Consider the following 24856-nt stretch of genomic DNA (forward strand, 5'->3'; position numbering starts at 1 on the left):
TGTTAACGTTCAGTGAGAGGAGCATCAGATAAAAACACTCAGGGACCATTAGCTACTACTAGGGAGCCTCGTGTGATGGGCATGTCATCCATTGTCTGCACCTTTATTTGCTAGGCACTTTGCCAAGTACTGGCCAAATGCAAGTGCCTGAGGCCTGGCCCTTCTGTCATGTGACTGAAAAGCACCTGTTGTTTCCCTCCATTCTCTACCCTGATGTCATGGCCATCCGTTTGCTCCTGCTGTGCATACGCTAATTTAAAAACATGCAATTTTTAGAAATACTGGTTGTCTTATTATCACAGAAGTTTTAGGAAAACTGCATCTTCAGGGGCGCCTGGGTGGTTCAGTTGGTTAAGTGCCTGACTCTTGATTTCGCCTCGGGTCATGATCTCAGGGTCTTGAGATGGAGCTTTTCATCCGGCTCCTTGCTGGGCATAGAGCCTGCTTAAGATTCTCTCTCTCCCTCCACCCTTCCCCACCTCCCACAGCTAGCACTCTCTCTCTTTCTCCTCCCCTCTACAAACAAAACAAAACAGATAAAACTGCATCTTCAGAAGTCACAGTATGATTTAACTTTAAGTTCTTCATCTAAATTAAAGAGAGAAAAAAAACCATGTGCCAGTTTCTACGTATGGATATACTTTCATGAATACATTCCTTGAAAGGGGCCTAAAACAGGAAAAGCAGTAAAAATACCATGTATAAGTGTGTATCTGCTGTAAACTAATGAAAAATTACATCTATTTATTTATCAAGAAGTAATAAATTCTGGTTGAATATTTGGAAAATACAAAGGAGTATAATGAAAATGGCTAAAAACTGTAGAGGTTTCCTTTACCCAGAGAGAAATTTGACTTCAATGTATTTTTCTTCCATTTAAAGCATGGAGATGTGAAAATAATTTCTCCAGCCACCTTTTTAACTTAATATTATAAATGTTGTTCCACAATATAAAAACATTTTAAACTTAACTTTTGATTTTTTTAACCAACTTTATATTTTGAGAAATAACCTTTCAGAAAAGTGCAAGAATAGTGCAGTGAACACCTGTTTACCCTTAGCTGGAATCACCACTTGTTTGTATTTTGTTATATTGGTTTTCTCTCTGCCTGCAGTTACATTCTGATGAGTCCTAAACATGATTTTTAATGCCCGCACATACTCAGTTTTGTGCATATATCATAATTGTCCATTTCTTTTATTGTGGATATTTACTTTTACCTCCCCCCCCAATTTTTAAATTTTGTTCACTAAGCATCCATGTTTTGAGCACTATCCACAGAGGATTTCATTTTTAAAACTGTAATCCTGTGGGGTAGATGTTACAGAAGAAAGGATTAAAGCTTAGAGAATTTAAGGACTTTGTCAAAGGGCAAATAGCTGAGACTTGGCGGAAGGAGATTTTCATGAGGTCTCTCAGATGCAAAGCTCTGTGTTCTTAGTCATTTCGTAGGACCTATGCCCATCTGCCCTCTCAGATGATAACTCCTCTGACAACCTGCCTGAATTTCATCGCTCTACCCTTCCTCTGCTCTTAGCACCCCATCTCCAGAGATGGCTCAGGAGGTAGAACTTCTTTGCCTGTCTTCCCACCTCAGTAGACTGTGAGAACCTTTGGGCTGATGTCTGTGTGTTAGTCAACTATTATTCCCAGTTTCCGGCCATGGCAGCAGCTCCTAAGTATTTTTTGCATAAGGAAGTGATTGAAAGTGTCTTAATGCATATTATTAAATTTCTCTTCATAATTCCTGTACTTCAATTTTATTGGCAAGATTTCTGGTACTGAACGCACTGCACACCCAGCAGCGTAGAGAGCTTGAGCTTCAAGAGGCTGAACTTGACTATTTTTTTATACCCACACTACTCTTACACGTTTCTCTATGAGAAAGATGTAGGTATACTCCGGTTCTCCAATTTATTCAATGAATACTTTATTTTTTACAAAGGCTATCACTTGTTTTCATAGTAAAATACATATTCAATGAAGACAGTTTGTGAAATTGAGAAGCAGAAAAAGAAAGAACAAAGAGTTTTAAAAAATCCCACCATTCTGTAACTTTTTTTCATTCTGTAACTTTTTTTTTCATTGTCACTTTTTTAATTAAAAAAAATTTCTAATGCTTTCCCAGGTTTAAAAATAAATCATATGCTCTATCTTTCTTTCATAAAATATTTATTATGAATATTTTTTCTATATATTAATGAACCTTTGAAAACCAGATTCAAAGACTAAATAGTATTACATCTCAAGGAAAAAACCATACTTTTATTGTGCAATCAATATTCTCTGATCATAAATGCAGCCATAGCGAACAGTTTGGGACATGAATCTATGTGGGCAACCCAAGTTACTTTTTTTTTTTAAATAAAAATATCTCAACATACAGAAAAGTTCAGGTATTAGTATGAAAAGCACCCAAAGATCTATACAGGGATTTATAGCTTCACTTATCGGGTAGGGATTCCTTCTACACATAAAGTGACTAGCAAGAAATAAGTCTTTACAATCTGAGATGTTTCTATCTTGGTATCCCCTAGTTTATGTCAAATGGGTGTTCGATTTGCCAGTTTGTGCAAATGTGGCTCAAGCTGTCTCAGGTCTATTGTATTTATCCAGTCCTTTCCTTCGATTCCTTTGGGGACACTTATTTCAAACAATTTCCCTTGACTGATGCTTCAAGAGCTGTCACAGCTGCAGACACAGCTGTGGGTTTTAGTTTTAACTAGAAACTCATCATCCACACTTCCTTGCACACAGCTGGGTGTGTTCTTGCTTCCTGGTCGGTAACACTATTCTACAACCATTTATTTGCATATATAGCGTGATGAATACAAATTGAGTGAGATCGTTATGAATTATAGGATGCAGTTTTTACTTTCTCATGCTCTTTTGAGGGTTATATATTGCTTTTATTGCCACTAATTTCAACAAGGGAAGAAGTATAAATCATAATGGTACACAGTCAATTGCTAGTTCTTTTCTTAGGATCCACTGCTTTTTTGATCGGTAAATTAGGTCCTCTGCTCCGTAGTCTGTTTTCCAATACTGACCTTGTTTATGGTACTGACTACTTGAATTTCTATGTGAAAAATTCTAGAAGGAAATGAAGAGTACATAAACATCCCTCCACATACCCTCCACACTGAAAAATTTCATCTCAGCCCCTTGCTAAAGACAATTGATTCCAAAGAATTCAAAGAAACAATGAACAGAATTAATGTACTTTCCCCTTTTTATTCAGTAGTGGAAAGATTTACTAAACCTGCCACACATTAGATTAGCTGATGAAGTATTTTGATATTTTCCCCTACTGCATATAGCTATTGCTTTTGATTTAGTTTCTTGTTTACTTTTAACTTATACTTTGATTTCATATCTTAATTATTTAGGTCAGATGTGAATTGCCCTCCTTAACCTGTAATGGCAGTGACATCAAAGGGAAAGGGACAGATGGGAGGAGTTTCAGTGGGATTTTAGCAACTACTTCTGAATATTTATTTATATATTTTTTTTACGTGTTTTCTACACTTAGTTCTAGTGTACCCCAGATAAAGGCACAATTTTCCTCAAAACTCAAAAGCAGCTATAAGTGAATGAAAACTTTTAAAAATGTTGCCTTTAATCTTTTTTCCTTGAGTTATATGTGAAGAAATCTGTGGCTCAGGCTGTGCTCAGTACTTGCATGTTTCAAATGCTTGTTCTAGATTGAAGAGCAACCCACTTTGGCATTTACTTTTCTTACCTTCCCTCTATGAGGGAGTCCCATGCATTCCTGAGCTAAGAGGCTGTGGGTTGAGGAGATCCTTCTATTATTGTCCACCCTGAGCTCCCTGGAGGACTGGGGGCTGCTGAGCACTTATCTCTTTTTACAGAAGTCCAGGGTGAAAGAAGGGTCTTATCTAGGGGCCACATTTAGTAAATTATGATCAAACTCTGGTTTTCTGACCCTTACATTTAATACTTAGCATCAGTGGTCTGTTTTCTCCAAATATTGTTTTACCTTATGCCACTGTCTCTCCCAAAGACAGGAGTAATGGAGCAGTGCTTTTGGAAATTCCATACAAACAGGCTGTCATACGAATGATACTGAACATTTGATTTTTTTTTTTTTTTCTTCCCAGGATTCATTCCTGTCTGTAGTCTTGGAGTGGCTCAAGTGGGAAGGATGAACTTTGGAAAGGATGTCAGCACCTTGAAATATTTCACCATCTGTGGCTTACAAGAGGGCTATGAGCCATTTGCTGTTAACACAAACAGGGATATTACCATGTGGCTAAGCAAGAGGCTTCCTCAGTTTCTCCAGGTCCCACCAAATCATGAGCATATCGAGGTTTGCTTTTTCTTTAAAATTCAGACCATTGTCGGTGGGGGAGATGAACCATGAGAGACGATGGACTCTGAAAAACAAACTGAGGGTTCTAGAGGGGAGGGGGGTGGGAGGATGGGTTAGCCTGGTGATGGGTATTAAAGAGGGCATGTTCTGCATGGAGCACTGGGTGTTATGCACAAACAATGAATCATGGAACACTACATCAAAAACTAATGATGTAATGTATGGTGATTAACATAACATAATAATAAAAAAAAATTCAGACCATTGCCAAAAACAAGGGATGAATGTCTTTATGCATGGGAATTCCCCCTTGGACAATTATTGCCACTTACTTAAAAAGGTGGCCCTAAAGTGCTACATAGTAGTGGAATCTGAGCACAGCATTAGATTCTGATGTTAAGTACTTTATGAGTACCTGATTAGACTAATTAACAATAATCAATTCTCTTTTTATATAGTCAACACCAGGCTCAATAGGAATAAATATAATTGTAACATGGACTTCCCAAACTGTCCTTGGAATCAGAAGCAGAGCTATGAGTCTGTAATACAGGACTCCCTGTGTTTAATCTTGTCATTTGCAAAATTATGCCACGCGTGGCCATGTTCAGGGTTTGAAAGATGTGATATCTGTTAGCGATCTTTAGAATCAGGAGGTCGACGGTGTTGATTCACATCTGAGCTCTCGCTTCTTCATTTGCTAGGTGACCAGAATAGACGGCACCATAGACAGTTCTCCATGTTTGAAGGTGACTCAGAAGTCCTTTGGTTCTCAGAAGAGCAGCACCGATATCATGTTCTATCGCCTGAGCATGCCTATCGAGTGCGCAGAAGTCTTCTCCAAGACGGTGGCAGGAGGACTCCCAGGCGCCGGCCTCTTTGGGCCCAAGAATGATCTTGAGGACTATGATGCAGATTCTGACTTTGAGGTTCTAATGAAGACCGCTCATGGCCATCTGGTGCCAGATCGAGTTGACAAAGACAAGGAAGCCACAAAACCAGAATTTAATAACCACAAAGATTATGCTCAGGAAAAGCCCTCTCGTCTGAAACAAAGGTCATTGATCCATGCAACATGATTTTAAATGTGTAGTTATTATGTGGGGAGGGGTATACAGGAGAGAGCAAGGGATTTCCCAGTGTCAACTTCTTCTTCCTCCTCCTCTACGTATAAAGGATTCAACAGGGGACAAGAAAGCAACCTGTTTGCCATCTCGTTTGTTACCACAGACATAATTTATCCCAAGTTACTTATTTAAGGCACTTCTTTATTGTGGTAAGAAACGCACAACAAAATTTGCCATTTTAGCCATTTTTTTTAAGTGTACAGTTGAGTAGTGTGAAGTAGATTCACATTGTTGTGAGACAGGTCTCCAGAAATTTTTCATCCTGCAAAATTGAAACTCTGTATCCATTAAACAACTCTCCTTTTCCACCTCCCCGCCAGCCTGTGGTCATCACTGTTCCACTTTTTATTTCTATGAATCTGACCACTTTATGAAGTGGAATCATACTGTATTTTTTTTTTTTCTGTGTGCGATTGACTTAACTCAGCGTAATGTCCTCATGGTTCATCCATGTTGCTGCATGTGTCAGAACTTCCTTCATTTATAAGGCTGACTATTACCCCATTGAGTACAGACACATTTTGTTTATCCATCCATCCATTGATGGACTTTGGATTGAGTCTGCCTCTTGGCTATTGCAAATAATGCTGATAGGAACATGCATGTGTGAATATATTTTCAAGGCCCTACTTTAAATTATTCTGGATATACTCCCAGAAGTGGAATTGCTGCTAGTTCTGTTTTTAAGTTTTTGAGGAACCTTCATACTATTTTCCATAGCAGTTGCACCATTTTATATTCCCGCCAACAGTGCACAAGGGTTCCAATTTCTGCACATTCTTAGCAACCCCTGTTACTTTCCGATTTTTTGATAATGGCCATCCTAATGGCTGTGAAGTGACATCTCTGCGGTGGTTTTGAATTGCATTTCCCTGATGATTAATGGTGTTGAATATCTTTTCATGTGCTTATAGGCCATTTGTGGATCATCTTTGGAGAAATGTCTTTTCAGGTTCTTTGCCCCCCTTTTTTTTATTGGGTTATTTGCTTCTTTGTTGTTGAGTTATAGGAGTTCTTTATATATTCTGGATATTAACCCCTTATCAGATATATAATTTATAAGTATTTTCTCCTAAGAGTTAGTTTTTAAAAAATTTTTTTATTGTTATGTTAATCACCATACATTACATCATTAGTTTTTGATGTAGTGTTCCATGATTCATTGTTCGTGTCTAACACCCAGTGCTCCATGCAGAACGTGCCCTCCTAAGAGTTAGTTTTTAAGATGTTTATATTTATGTTCTTGGTTGAAACTTAGAGAGTATTCTAGAGTATACTCTCTTCAGTAGTATTTTTTTATAGACAAGAAGGCAAGTTATTTTAGCATCCTTTTTTTGCACTAAATCCTGATTTCTCAACCTCAGCATGATCAATGCTCTGGGTCAGATAATTATTTGATATGAGCGTCTGCCCTGTTAATTGAAGGATATTTAGTAGCATCCCTGGCCTCCACCCACTTAGATGTCAGTGGCACACACCCCCAGCTGCATCAACCAGAAATGTCTCCAGATAGTACCAGATGTCCTCTGGGGAGCAAAATCACCCTTATTTTGAACCACTCTACTAACATGATTATATGCTCATGTTCCAGTGAGGCAGAACATTTTAATGTTGCTTATTCTTAGTCCTGTAATATATTTCAGATTTTTGCTTAGAAGAACAAAGCCAGATTACAGCACGAGCCATTCTGCAAGACTCACTGAAGATGTCCTTGCAGATGATCGGGATGATTACGATTACTTGATGCAAACGTCCACGGTATGAGGTTGCAGCTTTTGTCACTTACTCCTCTTTGTCACTTATTATGTGTTGCATTTCAAAGAGTTCATTTTCATTCATCCTATTTAGTCAGCTTATTTTAAAATAATTATTTGCTTATATTTTTGGGGCCAAAATTTTGAAAAGCATAGGTATATTCTGATGTATATTATGTACTAAGAGAACTATTTTAGGCAAAATATCCTCATGGTGTGCTTAATCCTGATTTTGCTATCCCGTTTCTTGGAAAAATTTTGATTTCCACTTAATTTTTCAAAGTGCATATGATTTCCTTCATCTTAGTGATACGTCTAAAGGAAGATGATTTAAAATACTTTGTTGGAGGTCACGTTTTGCCATCTGCCATTTACCATTTTCAAAACAACTTTTCCTAAAATGCCAAATGGGAAAAAATATATAGTTCTACCCCTCGTAGAGTGTCCCCATGTTTGAGCTAGATTTTCACTTATTACTTCTGAACTATTTCAAAGTGATTTTAAGGTGTCAAAATATTATGTTATTGGTAGGAAAGGTGAAGCATATTCAAAGAGGTGGGTGACAGGCATAAAAACTCAGCATTGATTAGTATGCTTCTGTAAACTTAAGAATATGAAACTTAACCTGCCTACATGGATTATTTTTCTACATAAGCGTACTATATATGTACACATACATTTGTATGTATGTTGTGGATGTACATAAAACATACATACTTACGAGTATAAAAAGCCTCAAATCACTTAGAATGTTTGCTCTGATAAAATCTTTTCTCTTTTTCCCATTATTTGTGATTTAATTTCCCTTCGCTCTGTTTTCAGACCTACCTCACAGTGTCAGTTCTTTGTACCTATAACATTTGAATTAGGCCAAATGATTTTAAACAAAGAAATACAGTCTTAGGCAGTTCAAAGATGTTGCATATCAAAGTTTTGTTTCTTCTTACTTTGCCAACACTTGGTTTTACTGTCTTGACAGTACTATTACTCAGTGAGAATCTTTCCTGGCCAAGAACCTACTAACGTCTGGGTAGGCTGGATTACATCAGATTTCCATCAATATGATACAGGCTTTGACTTGGACAGAGTTCGTACAGTAACCGTTACTCTAGGAGACGAAAAGGGAAAAGTGCATGAAAGGTCGGTTTTTCTCAATTTTCTTTTTACATGAATGATATCTGATGAAAATGTTGATAAACCTACGTGTTTTTTTCCACCCCCACCTTGGATTTCATGTCCAGGATAATATTGTATTTATAGGAACAATATCATCAAACCATTAATGTCAGTTCCTTTTTGTTACTCCTACAAACCAGTAAGGAATCTGAATATATTAAAAGTGAAAAACATTATAGAAGTAAGAGGAGTGCATCCTTTTTGGGTAAAAATTGTATATTCCTTTAGGTGACACTGTGTGACTAACAGTTTGGGTTACCCGTCCTTAGCCTTTGTTTTAGGGATTAGGGATGGGTGAATGTGAGATCTCTGTGGTCTGAAATGTGTCTTGGGAACTGTTTATGTGGTGGGGAGAAAAAAATGAAGAGAATATGGGCTAGTAGTTGAGACCAGGTGGACGCATTTGAACTCAGACTGAGGAGTAGTGGGTTCTTTCCTCAGCTTTGCCATTGACTCGCTGTGTGGCTTTGGGTAAGTCACTTACACTTTCTGTGCCATCCTTTTTCATTTGTAAGACAAAACCAAACTCAAACCAAACCTTCAAAAAAGTGAAGAAGGCTATCTTCCTTGCAGAATAAGACAAGAGAAGATCTGACCATTTGCATCTACCTTTTGTGCCCATGCATCCTCTCTGATCTGCTGTGACAGGTCTCATAGAAAAAGTCCTCCATAACCTTGCTTCTCTTCTCTACCTGCACCATCGTTTGTGGTGACTGGAAGCTCACTCCCCTGCCTTTAGGTTGTAACACTGGAGCCCTGGAGACAGTGGGCCGAGCCAAAATCTCCAGTCAAGAGTGCTTTATACATCAGTATGGGGGTCCCAAACCACCTGTCTCTGGGAATATTCTTGCAGGACACATTTGATTTTTCAGAGATGGCAATAATATAAGGAAATAACCCAACAGAGGGGATGGGATACCTGAGAGATGATTTTAGCATAAGAAATAAGAGGGTAGGGAAGGGTTGTCGAATCTTATGTAAGTAGGGCGAAGAAACAGAGCCAACTTGATTATTCCGAAACTGACTTTATCTCAGCCTTCTTTTTCTTTTCCTCCTACTTGCCTGCCTTTGACTTTTTTTTTTTGATTGTTTCATGAACACATTCACTCTGTTGTGGCAGAGAAAGGGAAGGAGGCAAAGCTCAAATCACGTTTATTACCATCTCTGGTAAAGGTTTTGGTGAGGGTGAAACAAGGGTTTGTTGTTAATATCACTTATTTTAATGCATATTCTAGCAAATTTTTTCTCTCATAACAGATCACCAGAAATTGTCCACAAAGGGGCATAATTTTAGCCAAATTTTAAATATACTGAATCACTGATGGCTCACATAGAATTTGCCTCAGGATTTTGATAGTGTTTGGAAATGAATGCTTCTCATCCCTGAACAAGTGGTTTAAAAAGAAAAAAAAAAAACAAAACCCTATGAGAATGAAAATTGCAAATTTGGATGATTATTAAACAGTTAAACTTTTTTGAACCTCAGAAAAAGGTCCAGTTTGGTTTGAGTTTTTGGAGGGAAGGTGCAGGTCAGTTTTTACTTGGTTCCAACTTGTTGACCTGTCTCCATTAGGTGCGAAATTCAGAGACGTGTAAGACCTGATTCAGAATGTCCACGAAGTCAATGGAGTTTTGCTCAGAATCACAGAATCGGGCCCATTGTGCACCTCTCCCATTACAGCATGAGCTTGTTGCTTGCGCAGCATAATTTAGGTTTAGTTTGCAAGATATAGCTTTCTGTCATGTCTGTGGTCGTACGAAGATGAAAATATGGTTTTTTTGTTTTGTTTTGTTTTTTTGTTTTTTTTTTTGAAATTCAGCATCAAACGCAGCAACTGCTATATGGTGTGTGCGGGTGAGAGCATGAGCCCCGGACAGGGACGCAACAACAATGGCCTGGAGATCGGGTGTGTGGTGGACGCTGCCAGTGGGCTGCTCACGTTCACCGCCAACGGCAAGGAGCTGGGCACGTACTACCAGGTCTGTGGGCAGAGATGGTGGCATGCTTCCAGAAAGAAAGCTTTTTCTCCCCATGAGAGGAAAAACACATTTTAGTCCAAAAAGTACAACAGAAATTAGAAGAAAACAATGGGGTGCCTAGGTGGCTCAGTCGGTTAAGCCTCGACTTTTGATTTCAGCTCAGGTCATGATCTCAAGGTCATGGAGTTGAGCCCTGGGTCAGGCTCCCTATTCAGCAGGGAGTCTGCTTAGGATTCTCTCTCTCCCTCTGTCCCTCCAGCTTGCATGCGATCCCTCTATCTCTTTGTCTCTCTCTCAAATAAATTAAAATCTTAAATAAAAAAAAGAAATTAGAATAAAATGAAAAGAGATCTAGATGAGTTTAATTCTGCCCTTTTTATCTCTGTTTGAATAATAACAGTGCCTTTCAGAGGAAACAGTACATTCCTCCAGAAATGTTCATATGATAATGCCATTAAATAATCCAAATTTATTGAAAGGGGGTATCTGAGAGAATGCAGGTGTCCAGTCCCTTTCTGTAAAGTGTTCCTTAGTTGTTATAAAGAAAATATTTTTTCTTTGTGTTCCTTCATTGTCTAATCTTACCAAATTCATTTGTTTGTTTAAGGTGGAGCCAAGTACAAAATTATTTCCTGCAGTGTTTGCACAAGCTACAAGTCCCAATGTTTTCCAGTTTGAGTTGGGAAGAATAAAGGTAAGAAAGACTCATTGCTGATATTATATTTGGGGTCTTTCTATTAGGGAATACCAGTTATTTCTTTAAATGAATTCAGTATTTTTTTTTTAGTACTGATATCAGTTACATAAATGATCTTTTAAAAGAAAGGTAAGCCATGCTTGAAAGTCCTGTAATCTTCTTCAGGTCACTGGGGCAACGAAATTAATTAGAAAGGGTTTCTAGATTTTTTTTTTTTTTTTAAGATTTTATTTATTTATTTGAGAGAGAGAGAATGAGAAAGAGAGCACATGAGAGGGGGGAGGGTCTGAGGGAGAAGCAGACTCCCTGCTGAGCAGGGAGCCCGATGCGGGACTCGATCCTGGGACTCCAGGATCATGACCTGAGCCGAAGGCAGTCGCTTAACCAACTGAGCCACCCAGGCGCCCAATTAGAAAGGGTTTCTGCAACAATTTAAAGTATTTATTAATTCATTAAAATAGTTAAGAACAAAAAAAGGCTTCCCTGTGGTCATCATAAATATATTATTCAAGAAAACTAGGCTTATATGGAACAAAAATGCCAAATAACATACCATTCGATAATCATTGAACTTCACAGGTAAGCTAGTAAATGGGCTTAAAGACACGAAACTGCCACATAATGGTAAGTGCTAGAATAGTGCAGGTGTAGAGTACTGTGTAACGAGTGGAAGAACAAAGAAGTTGGAGGTTGGACAGGGTGTACCAAATAAAGCTAAAGGAAGAGGGGACATGTAGATTTATTCTTAACCATTGAATAAGAGATATCAGAATACATTTAGTAGGAGAGGCCATTCTAGACAGAGGGCACAAGAAAGCAAAGGTATGTGAATCACAGTGCTAAAGGTTAAGGAATTCAATGCAACTTAACCAAGGGTGCCTTCCAGGATGTGGCTGGAGATTAATGTGGATAGAAGGGAGACCAAGTCCAAGCTGGAAAGGCCTTGAATGCCATGCTAAGAAGTTGGCACCTGTTATGTGGATCATTGTTGATCCATTGGAAACTTGAAGCAGGGGCTTGAGTATAATGAAACCTGTTTTGGAAAAATACATTGGCAGTCATGTGGAGGTGGCAATGTGGGGAAGTATCTGCTCTCAAGAATGAGAACAGGCAGGAAAATTGAGGTACCCCAATTTGATACTGTCTTCATGGGACAAGACGGTGAGAGCTGTGGAAGTCATAATGGAGGGAGAATGTTAAATGAGAAGATGTTGTAGAGGAGAAATGAATAAAATGTGACAGTTAATTGGATTGATAGGATTTGTTGCTGAATTGGATCCAAGTACTCAAGGAGAATGAAGATTCGAGGATTAAATTATTATTATTACTACTTTTTTTTAGTTTGGACAACTAAGGGATGCTAATACAATAAGCAGAAGAGCTTGTTGAAATGCAGGAAAAGGAACTGAATTGAATTTTGCAATTGTAAATTTGAGATGCAAGGCACACATCAGGATGCATACCATAGGCAGTTTTACAGGGCTGGCTCGGTGACTTTGGACATTTTTTTTCCCTCAACTGTGTGAGCTCAGTTTCTGCCTTTGTAAAATGAGATTCTCAGTAGCCACAGGAAGGCAAATATAATATGGACTAAAGGAATCTGTGACTCTTATTCGTTAGGAAGGCTTCCGTGACCTTGCCAGAAGAAGTTCAGCAAAATGATGGATGAAACTATATTGTAGCAAATTCAGCACTGAAAATAGAGAAAGACAGCAAATTTGGATGGTTTTTTATATATATATATAATTTATATATTTTATGTATATATATATTTTATATATATATATAACTTAACCAAAAGAGCAGTCGTTTCTTAGAACTCTGACTCATGTTGGTCTATTTGACATTTCCATCTGGGTGTTTTACAGACATCGCAAATTAAATATGTCTAAATATGTCCAAAATAGAAGTGCGGACCATCACACCTCCTCCTCCTAACCTGTCCAATCTACAGTCTTCTTCATGTCAGTAAATAGCAAACCCACTTGCTCAGGCCCACAACCTTGAGGTCATGCTTGACTTCTCTCCTTGACATTCCGCATCCCAGTTCCATCTGCCAGCTAATCCCTGGCCCGCAACCTGTTGCCATCGCCCCTTTTGATGATCACACCGATCTCCATCACCATCATTCCTCATCAGGTTCCTCCAGTAGCCTCTTGATGGGGTCTCCTGAATTCCCCCTTGCCCATCTGTTCATCGCACAACAATCTGAGTGACTGTCACTGCTCTCAAAAAGAAATCAGATTGTGCCATTCCACTGCTCGAAACCCTCTTTCCCTGAACACAAAAACCCGAGGTCTCATGATGGTTCTCAAGTCTAAACAGTCTGCTCTCCTATTACCTCCCTGACTTCATCTCCTGCTGCTCTCCCCTCCTTCGTTCCACTCCAGCCACCCTGGCCTCCAACTCTTCCTCAAACTTGCCAGGCAGACTTCCTCCTCGGGTCCTTTGCGTTGACCGTCCCTTCTGCATGGAAGTTTCTTCCCCTGCATGTCCACATGCTTCTTCTTTGGGTCCTTCTTTATCACCTTCTCAGTGACTCCCCTTCTAACTACTCTGTTTATTATTCCTGCCCTGCCTTCTGGTTCCTCCATCCTGGGTCTGTTGTTGAATCTGCTTTCTGACTTTATTTTTTTTTAATCTCCAATAAAAAAAAGATGGGAGCTGGATGAGAGGAGGGGTTTTGTGTATTCTGTTCCTTCAGTGCCTAAAGCAATGCCAGGCCTTTTTTTCCCCCCCATTAGCAGGGGAGAATAGGAAAGTAGCTTGAGGATGAAACCGTGTATAAGTATACAGTAGACAAGGCTTTATGGGAGAGGGAGACACTGAAGGTAATGGGAAAAGTGAGGTCATTGTTTTTATATGGCCCATAAGAGGTAGGTGGGGATAGTATCAAGGTCATAAGTGGACGAATAAGTTTTGGCGCAGTAGAGATCTCTCTTTCCTTGAGACCAGACGGAAGGAATTAGGAAGGCTGAAGATGGTATGTATTGGAGGTGGAGGAAGGTGAATGACAAATAAATTGTGTTAATGATGAATTCTGTTTCCTTGTGTAATGGTCCCGTTTATTTGTTGAGCTGTCTCCAGAATACCACCGGCTACTAAAGCCTGATAAACCTGACAGTGAGTGGGTGAGTGGTTGAAGGAGGAGGTGGGTGACAGGGGACAGACAAGGAGAGAGCCAAGTGAATGTAACTCTTTCCAGAGTTGGGTGCCAAAAGCAGCCTGAAGGCTTGCTGGATTTCACTGAGGGCCCAGCTCGGCAAAGAAATATGAAAATTCTGTGGTTATATTTGGTTGCCATTGCGTTCCCAGGTAGCCAGAGAGTGTATATGAAAGCAATATCCCCAACCAGTTTTAGGTACGTTCTCTCATAATATTTTCTCCTCTTGTCCTTGTAGGAGCAACTCAATCCAAGTTCTGTTATTTCTTGTATTGACTTTGCTGGACGCTGAGGGTATCTTACTTCCAGTATCTCTCTCCTGTGCAGGACTGTGGTCATTACTTCATTAACCCCAAAAACTGTTATAAATTAATTCTTTCTCTGCTCCCCCATTCCCTAGAATGTGATGCCTCTATCGGCGGGATTATTCAAGAGCGAGCACAAAAATCCTGTGCCACAGTGTCCACCGCGTCTCCACGTGCAATTTCTATCCCACGTCCTGTGGAGCAGGATGCCCAACCAGTTCCTGAAGGTCGATGTCTCTCGAATAAGTGAGCGCCAAGGCTGGCTAGTGCAGTGTTTGGATCCTCTGCAGTTCATGTCTCTTCATATCCCGGAGGAGAACAGGTCAGCCCTGCGTGCCCTTTACTGTCTGATTGGGACCCTTTGAAATCGGGGGTGTTGCTGGGGATACAAAAGAAAGCTTAAAAATATCTAATTTCTTGGGGGCAATGGAGATATTATTTCACATATTCCAAGTTGAAATCTCTTTCTCATCTACTTTGTTACTGAAACAAAATTATTATACCACCCTTGAAGGGGCCATAGGATATTGTTCCTTTCCTCTCGTTTTATCTCCACTAAGAGCAGGTAAACATTCAGACAAGTACAGCTGCAATCTGACTTAAGACTTAGCAGTTGGACAAGGTCTGCGCCAGGCTGGGGTGGGCGATGCGTGCGGTCCATGGGCTTTCTTACCCTGAGACCCAAGCTGATGGGGCAGCTCCCAGCCTGAGACATAGGGTCTCCGTGGCCAAGCATGGATGTTCAGGAGGGTTAACAGACACCTGAGGTCTCTGAGAACTTCTTTTTGCTTGTGGCAGATGTTACATTCATTCATGTTTTATTGACCCAAGCAAGTCATATAGCCAAGCCCAAAGTAAGTAGGGCGGAGATTACTCCACATACAGGGAAGAAGGAAGAGGGAGAATATGTATAAACAAGAGTATAATCTATATTATATGCTAAGCAGGTATTTTATCTTATGTTTAGTATTGTCCTTATAACAGATAAAACAATGAGTTATTTCTTTTGCTATCCTCCAGTTGAAGCTATAGCTCATTAACGTATGAATATTGCTACAAGGAGTTGGTGTGGGAAGACAGATTAAACTGGTTGAGGTCTATGCTTTGGTTTACCTTGACCTAAATGTAGAGTTGGGAGATGTAGACTATACATCCTTCAGACTTCCCTTATTCATTCATTCCACAAATATGTCTTAGTTCCCACTGTGTCCCTGGCACTGGATAGTAAATGGTGTATAAAACAGACATGGCTCTTACCTTAAAAGATTTCATGGTCTAGTAGGGAAGAGAGGTGCTTTAAAGGAAGGAATGGGGTGCCATAAAATGAATAATGGGGGGTGGGTTGGAAGGTGGCAGCAACAATGTAGAGTCCTTAGTTGTTGTTTCTAGAAACTGACAGTTTGAGAGTGATTAGACAGTAGATGAAGTTGTGCTCTTCAATAAGAACCTAGAATGCAGATGTTCTGTGTTGCTACAGTGAACAAGTTTATCTATATTTGACTATCAGCCAGGCTAACAGTCTTTTTGAGAGACTGGGGACCTAGTTAAGATATGGGAATCATTGTCTACTATACTTTGAAGGAGAAAGCCTGCTCAATTATAACTTCCCCAGAACTGGGTGCTAGCAGCTGAGACCCACAGTTGGGTGGTTTCCTGGAGGCCTAGGGTGGTACACAGGGTGGGTAATCATTCACTTTGGGTTTCTATCGCATAAAGCTTCTGATTCTGAAGTTTGGGAGGTGCAGTCTGGAACAATTCTGCACTGTCAAGTTTTCAATGGAATACCTGTGAGCCGGGCAGCATAGATATGGTAGGTGGGCATGGACAGGATGATAGAGTACCTAAGGACCTGACAGAGCTTAACAACAAATAATCACAAAGAAATCCTCAGCCCCTACTGTGTACCAGGCTAAGTGCAGGATGAATATTAATAAACAAGTCATATAATAATGAGTTTATATTACACTCTCACCAAGGACGCTTTCCTAGATGAATGAGTCATTCCCTTTATTGTGAATATATCAGGTTTCTACTTTTAATTCTACAGTGTCACCCATGAGCCATCTTAATAATTTAAATAAATAGTCTAGAAAATTTAGCACATCTAAAGGAATTATGTGCTTTTAAAATTGACTCTATTTTGAAAGGAATGGCTTTACTTTAGGCATATTCTGGCCATACTTTTAAGGTTTTATGTGTTGGAAGGTCATGATATGTGGTAGAAGCAAAATGACCTGAATTAAGAGCCCAGTGTCACCAGATTCCAAGCAGAAACTTTCCCAAGTGCAATGTCACAGATCATGTTTGTTTCATGAGCTGCACAAATCTGGTGGAAACCAGAGCTGCGTTGGTGGACATGTGGGGCTGTGAGGCATGTATGAGACCGTAACTCATGTCAGAGGAATTAGCCCTTCACTTGCTTACTTCTGACTGGTCAGTGTAATAGCAAATCATGGGTCAGAGACAAGGGCAACATAGCTTAAGGCAGAGTTTTCTGGCTTCTTGAGCCAGCTTAGCCAAGTTGGAAAGGGACATTCAGGATTTTCCAAGGAGTGCTCAAATTTTGAAAAGAAGGCAGTCCCCACGTCCAGATGGAGACTGTATCGAAAAGAGGTGCCCCAAACCTTGGGGTAATGGAAGATGAAAAAGCTCCAAGCACTACCAGTTGGAAATTTCCAACATAAAATTGTACACAGAGGAAAACTTGTAACATATGTAGTACTGATTAAGGGGGGAAAAAAAAAACCACTATGCTATCATGAAACCTGCCACAGAAAACTATAAAAACAAAAAAGTGTTTCCGTAACTTTTTGAAATTTGTGATGTACACAGATTTCTCCTCTGATTCAGAATTTTGAAAAATGTCCTCTGCATAACCTTGCTCCCACGCTCCTTCCTTCCTCAGATCTGTGGACATACTGGAGTTGACAGAGCAGGAGGAGCTGCTAAAATTCCACTATCACACTCTCCGGCTTTACTCCGCTGTCTGCGCTCTTGGGAACCACCGGGTGGCGCACGCCTTGTGCAGCCACGTGGATGAACCTCAGCTGCTCTACGCCATCGAGAACAAATACATGCCCGGTTTGCTGCGTGCAGGCTACTATGACCTGCTGATTGACATCCACCTTAGCTCCTACGCCACGGCCAGGCTCATGATGAACAGTGAATTCATTGTGCCCATGACGGAGGAGACCAAGAGCATCACCCTTTTCCCCGACGAGAAGAAAAAACATGGCCTCCCAGGGATTGGCCTCAGCACCTCCCTCAGGCCACGGATACAGTTTTCCTCTCCCAGTTTTGTAAGCATTAATAATGAATGTTACCAGTACAGTCCAGAGTTCCCGCTGGACATCCTCAAGGCCAAAACCATTCAGATGTTGACAGAAGCTGTTAAAGAGGGCAGCCTTCATGCCCGGGACCCCGTTGGGGGGACCACTGAGTTCCTCTTTGTACCTCTCATCAAGCTTTTCTATACTCTGCTCATCATGGGGATCTTTCACAATGAGGACTTGAAACACATCTTGCAGTTGATAGAGCCCAGTGTGTTCAAGGAAGCCGCCACTCCGGACGAGGAGACGGACACGCTGGAGAAAGAGCCCAGCCCAGAAGATGCCATGCCAGAAGGAGCTGGTGAAGAAGAAGCCAAAGGGGATAAGAGGCCAAAGGAAGGCCTGCTCCAAATGAAACTGCCTGAGCCAGTTAAATTGCAGGTAATCAGAAAAAATGATTTTAGTGAATTTCAGAGTTACTAACTATGAAGGTATTGATACTTGCCTTTGCCTCCTTTACTCTTGGGGGTGGTGTGTGTACTTTTGTGTTCCTATGTAATGATAGTTTTTCATAAAATTAACTAACTTCCTGTTGTGCTTTGGGATGTGCCAGTATAATTGTGTTTCATTTAGAATGGAATTCGTGAATTTTCCAATGGAGTCAATTGACAATAGTTCATAAGAGATACCGTTAGTAATTTGCATCTGTGTGTGTAGGTGTAGGTGTCTACCTGCCAGCTCTTTTTCTCCTCCCTCTTCATTAGCAATTTCTTTGTTGGAATACCTGGAATAGAAGGCACCTCATACCCCTTTCTTACCCTGCCCCCACTTTCTACCAACATACTCTATCAGTTAAAAATCCTTTTGGCTTCAGGTAGAAGAATACGCAACTAACCATTTAATGGATAAGCAATGAAACCACTTAATTAACTTACATGTGAAGTCTGAAAAGGTACACCGTTCTAGGACATCTAGAATGTTCTCAGGAACCCAGCTCTGAATATTTTCCTGTGCTCCTCAGTGTGTGGTTTTCATCTTAAAGTGAAATGATCCTGTCACTCATTACCCAGTTATACCAATTTTGAAAAAAAGGTGTTCTAGTCTTTTATTATTATTTTTTAAAGATTTTATTTCTTTATTTGACAGAGAGACACAGCGAGAGAGGGAACACAAACAGGGGGAGTGGGAGAGGGAGAAGCAGGCTTCCCGCTGAGCAGGGAGCCCGATGCGGGGCTCGATCCCAGGACCCTGGGGCCATGACCTGAGCCGAAGGCAGATGCTTAACGACTGAGCCACCCAGGCTCCCCCTCGTCTTTTATTATTGTTGGGGAATCGTTCCCACAGGGCCCCCTGGCTAACTTCTCATTATATATCTTAGTCGCCTTTGTACCTGTAGCTGCAGAGGAGGCCAGGATGGTAAGTGTCCACCAGAAGAACATGTATTTACCCTTTTGGCTTAGAAAAATTATGTTTTATCCCCTGGGACCAAGCACAGTGCTGTGTACACAAAATCAGAATTCTGTTCATGGAAGAGTTGGCCACTAAGCATGTCTGCCACGGATTTTGATTTGATATGCATTAGCCATTTAAAGATCGAAAAATTAAATCTGTTATCTTTTTTCATCATGTTTTTAGATGTGCCTGCTGCTTCAGTACCTCTGTGACTGCCAGGTCCGGCACCGGATAGAAGCCATTGTGGCCTTTTCAGATGACTTTGTAGCAAAGCTCCAAGACAATCAACGCTTCCGATACAATGAAGTGATGCAAGCCTTAAACATGTCAGCTGCACTCACTGCCAGGAAAACGAAGGAATTTAGATCACCCCCTCAAGAGCAGGTACAAGAATGAAATGGAAATGGAAATGAAATGGAAATTCTTCCTTTTCACTTTGGGTTTTACTTCCTTTAGGATCCATACATTTTGAAATTATAAGTTCCCAGGGTGGTGGTTTTCCTGTTCTCCTTGAATAAGCCAGGTTGACTTAGTCAGTAATTCTTTGTTTCGCCAAAAAAAGTCTACTCAGTTAGCTTAAACAAACAAGAGACTTACTGAAAGGGATCATGTGTATTGTAGACTCTTGGATGAGACCTGTGTGCCAGATTTTGAAGTTCTGCAAATAGAAACAATATCCAGTCACAGGTGGATCTTCTTTGGCTGGCAAGGCACTACCCCAGTGAAAAGGAGCCCTTCCCTCCTAAGACTCAATGTCAGATACTTTCTGTTTGGTCCCTCCTGAAAGACCAAATGTCACTGCCCCAAGGCTTGCTGGAAGATGGATCATCTGTTTATGGTTCTTCTGATTGCTCACTCTAAACCCGGCTCTCTCCCTGGGGTACAGTAGAACCAGGGGCACATGCTGAGCCAGACAATGAGCTAGTCTGGAATCTACTTCAAGATGGGATGCATAGTGTGGGAAATGACCAAGATGGTGGTGAAAAGGTGTAACTGCCAGATCTCATCTTCAGTCTCCTACCCTTAGCATTTCCCTATCAAGATATCACCAAGTGAAAATGTTTAGGAACTAATAGCAGAATTTGTTTTCTCACCAGAATGTAATTTCTTTGAGGGAGGGGATATGGAATTTTGTTCATTGCCATGAACAACATGTATTGAGCAGAAAATGAGTCCAACCTCTCCCAAATTAACTCCATTTGTTAAGCTGCTATTGGGAGGCTCCTACTTCTGGAAAAATGGAGTACAGTTGCCTTTTTCTATTCTTCCTTCTAAGTACGACTAGAAGGAATTACATAAAAATTACATAGAAGACTAGATAGGAAGACTCCAAAAGATAGAAGCAAGGAGACTGGCTATGGAACTTGGGACCTGAGGAACACCGTGGTGGTGAGTCCCTTGGGTTTTCTTTTTGCCTCATCTATCCCAGACTTGGGGGTAAAGGAGCCAGCAACCCAGAAATGTCAATGGGCGTCGACAAGAAAAGCCTCAACCAGAGGCTTCAATGTCTAGCCAGAAGATCAAGAAAACCGTCTCTCTAGCAAAACCGAAAACTTTTAGGTACTAAACATACTACTCCAGCCGAACACTATACAGAACTGTGCCCCACCCCACCCCAACCAACAGACACTGAGGGGGGAACCTAGACTTCCACCTTCATCAGGCTCTAATGAGGTGCTCCAGGTGGAACTGTGGGGAGCTGGTGAGTGGTAATGTGGCCTGCTTCTTCCAGAGTGTCAGTAGAGACCAGAGAGGGAGAAGTATATGGCACTCTTGCCCTTACCAGCCAGGGTTGTATGAGTACAGGTCTAGTGGGGAATTGGATTTCCCAATCTCACCAGTGAGAACAAGGACTTCTTCCTCTCTCAAGTGTCCATGGAGGCTGAGTAAGGAAATGGGCTTCCATTCCCACCTGGCAGTAGCAAGTAACAAGGCAGCTCAAACTCTTCTCCTGATAGCTAGTGTCAGAAGACTCCAGACATTTAAATATGGTCCAGAAGTCTCATAAGACCAAAATGTCAAGGTTTCCATTTAAAAAAATCACTTATCACACCAAGAGCCAGAAAAAACTTGAAGGAAGACAAGACAATCAATACATACCAACTCTGAGGTGACAAAGATGTTCAATTTGTCTGACAAGGCTTTTAAAGCAGCCATCGTAAAACTGCTTCGAAATGGGGGGGAAAAAAGTCTTCACAAAGAAATAAAGATAGAAGAACCAATGGAAATTTTAGAACTGAAAAATAACCAGAATAAAGAAACCTTCAGTGAATGGACTTAGCAGCAGAAGGAAGGAGAAAGAGAAAAGAATCACTGAACTGAAGAGAGAACAACAAGAATTACCCAGTTCAGGGATGTCTGGGTGGCTCAGTCTGTTAAGTGTCTGACTTTTTTTTTTTTTTTTTTTTAAAGATTTTATTCATTTATTTGTTTGAGAGAGAGAGAGAGAAACAGCATGAGAGGGGATAGGGTCAGAGGGAGAAGCAGACTCCCTGCCGAGCAGGGAGCCCGAAGCGGGACTCGATCCCAGGACTCCAGGATCATGACCTGAGCTGAAGGCAGTCGCTTAACCAACTGAGCCACCCAGGCGCCCTAGTGTCCGACTTTTGATTTTGGCTCAGGTCATGATTTCAGGGTCGTGAGATTAAGCCCCATGTCAGGCTCTGTGATGAGCTGGGAGTCTGCTTGAGATTCTGTCTTTCCCTTTCCCTCTGCCTCCTCCCTGCTCCTGCGTGCGCACTCTCTCTCTCTCCAGTAAAAAAAAATAAATAAATAAAATAAAATAAATAAATAAATAAATAAATAAATAACCGATCTTTAAAAATAAAAAAAGAATTACCCATTCTGAAAAACAGAAAAAGAAAAAGCCCCAGGAACCTGCAAATATAACAAAAGATCTAACATTTGTGACATTAGAGTCCCAGAGATAGGAGAAAGAAGGGGAACTAAAAAACAAACAAACAAACAAACAAAAAACCTTAGGGGGCGCCTGGGTGGCTCAGTCTGTTGAGCGGCTGCCTTCGGCTCAGGTCGTGATCCCAGAGTCCTGGGATCAAGCCCCACATCGGGCTCCCTGCTCAGTGGAGAGCCTGCTTCTCCCTCTCCCCCTGCCTACTTGTGCTTTCTCTCTCTCTCTGTGTCAAATAAATAAATAAAATCTAAAACAAAAACAAAAACAAAAACCTTAGAACAATAATGGTTAAAACATTTCAAGTTTGGCTGGGGTGCCTGGGTGGCTCAGTCGTTAAGCGTCTGCCTTCGGCTCAGGTCATGATCTCAGGGTCCTGGGATCGAGCCCCACATCAGGCTCCCTGCTCGGCGGGAAGCCTGCTTCTCCCTCTCCCACTCCCCCTGCTTGTGTTCCCTCTCTCGCTGTGCCTCTCTCTATCAAATAAATAAATAAAATCTAAAAAAAAAAAAAAATTTCAAGTTTGGCAAAAGATATCAAGAAAGAGACTCAAGAAGCTGAATAAACCAGATACCCAAAGAAATCTAAACCAAGACACATCATCATCAAACCTCTGAAAACTAAAGACACAGAAGAAAATCTTGAAAGCAGTGAGAAAGAAATGACACCTAGAGAGGGAAAAGCAACATGTGAGTGACTGTGATTTCAGGTCAGAAAACATGGAAGCGAGATGGAAGAGGCACACCGGTTTTCAACTGGAAAAAAACTGAAAACCCAGAATTCTATAGGCAGTGAAAACGTCCTTCGGGAATGCAGGGGAGATCAAGACAGTCTCCAATGAAGGAAAACACTGAGAATTGGACTACAGCAGATCAACCCCGAAGGAATCCTAAACAAAGTCCTTGAAACAGAAAAATGACAGTAGAAGAGAACTGTGAAAATCTGGAATGAAGAAAGAACTATGGAAGGTGTTAAAGCATGGATAAATACAATGCATTTTCCTTTTCATTTTGAGTTTTCTAAGTTATATTTGATGGTTGAAGCAAAAATGGTAAAGCTGTCTAATGTGTTCTAAATATGTAGGAAATCATTAAGACTATATTTTATTTTCTAATTTTTTAAAAAGATTTTATTCATCTGTTTATTTTGGAGAGAGAGAGCAAGGTTGGCGGGGGGGCAAAGGGAGAAGGACAAGTAGAATCTGTGCTGAGCCTAGAGCCTGTTGTGGGGCTGGGTCTCATGACCCTGAGATGAGATCATCACCCAAGCTGAAACCAGGAGTTGGATGCTTAACTGACTGAGCCACCCAGGCACCCCAAGATATTTATATTTTAAATAAATGAGGATAGGGGTATAAAGGGAGGTGAATTTTCTGTGCTTCACTCAAACTGATAAGATATTGATGTCAGTAGTCTGTGATGAATTATGTATGTATAATGTAATATCCAGAGCAACCACTTAAAAAGCTATACATAGAGATACACTAAAAAAATACCAGGGATAACTCAAAATGAGATCCTAAAAATAGTTCAAGGAACCCATAGCAAGTTGGGGAAAATGAAGCAGAACAGACAAAAAATGTGTAAAATTACAGGCTTACGTCATAGCAAATCAATAAAGTCATGAATATAAATAATCTAAATACACTAATTAAAAGACAGACATTGGCAGAGTGGATTTTAAAACTTGGCCTGACCATATGCTGCTAGGTTTCTATGAGATATTTCTATGATAAGATGTTTCTAGGAGAAACTCACATCAAATAGAATGATGTACATAGGTTGAAGTGAAAGGATGAAAAAAGATATCTATCTATCTATATCTATGTCTATGGAGATGTAGATATGTAGATAGAGACATAGATATAGATAGATATATATAAATTTTAGGTAATTAACATACAGTGCAAAATTGGTTTCTGGAGTAGAATTCAGTGACTCATCACTTACATATAACACCCAGTGCTCATCAGAAGTGCTGTCCTTAATACCCATCACCCATCTAGCCAATCCCCTACCCACCTCCCTCCACCAACCCTCAGTTTGTTCTGTGTCATTAAAAGTCTCTTATGGCAGGGGGAAGGAAATATGGCGGAGGAGTAGGGGACCCTATTTCAACTGGTCCCCGGAATTGAGCTGGATATCTAACAGACCACTCTGAGCACCCATGAAACCAGCCTGAGATGTAAGAAGATCTGGATCTCTACAAACAGAATATCGCAGGCGTTGGTTTTGAGGTACAAAGCGGGGAGCCGTGATTCCACGGACAGATATCGGAGGATAAACGGCAGCGGGAGGGTGCCTGGCCGTGGGGATCCTACACCGCTGGTGAGCGACAGCTGGAGACAAGGCACAGACTCGCAGACTGGTAGCTGCGGGGAAGGGACTTTAGGGCAGCCCTTGGGGCGGAAAACTGGAGCTGCGGGGTCACGCGGGTGAACTGGGAGCGGCTGGCAGTTTTAGAAGCACAAAGGGCAGAGACGTGCCCTGACCTGGAAGCAGGACTGGGGGCACTGCGGAGGGGTGCACAACCCAGGACGATGCAGTTTATAGCAGCATGGACAGAAATGGAGATGGTGTGGCCTGGAGAGCTCACTGAAGAACAGACTGTGGTCTCTCTGCTCTGAGGCAGAGGGTTGGAAACGGTCTCTTCTGCTCTGACTCGTGGAAGAGACGTGGAAAGCCACCAGGG

The 24856-nt window shown here is 40.9% G+C and overlaps 1 protein-coding gene across 1 annotated transcript in view; it reads left to right on the top strand.

Annotated features, from left to right (window-relative positions):
- Positions 1 to 24856, top strand: part of RYR2 (ryanodine receptor 2) — a 725313-nt gene that overhangs the window by 482610 nt on the left and 217847 nt on the right. Inside the window, exons 29-37 of the mRNA XM_035008528.1 lie at positions 4123 to 4331; positions 5039 to 5391; positions 7105 to 7219; positions 8195 to 8355; positions 10212 to 10371; positions 10979 to 11065; positions 14632 to 14858; positions 17442 to 18246; positions 19441 to 19641. Coding sequence (XP_034864419.1) covers positions 4123 to 4331; positions 5039 to 5391; positions 7105 to 7219; positions 8195 to 8355; positions 10212 to 10371; positions 10979 to 11065; positions 14632 to 14858; positions 17442 to 18246; positions 19441 to 19641 — 2318 coding nt within the window. The remainder of the gene's footprint in view (positions 1 to 4122; positions 4332 to 5038; positions 5392 to 7104; positions 7220 to 8194; positions 8356 to 10211; positions 10372 to 10978; positions 11066 to 14631; positions 14859 to 17441; positions 18247 to 19440; positions 19642 to 24856) is intronic.

The sequence above is a fragment of the Mirounga leonina genome, unplaced genomic scaffold, assembly GCF_011800145.1.
Source record: "Mirounga leonina isolate KUSES-001 unplaced genomic scaffold, KU_Mleo_1.0 Mir_152, whole genome shotgun sequence".
In the NCBI taxonomy this organism is placed as follows: Eukaryota; Metazoa; Chordata; class Mammalia; order Carnivora; family Phocidae; genus Mirounga; species Mirounga leonina.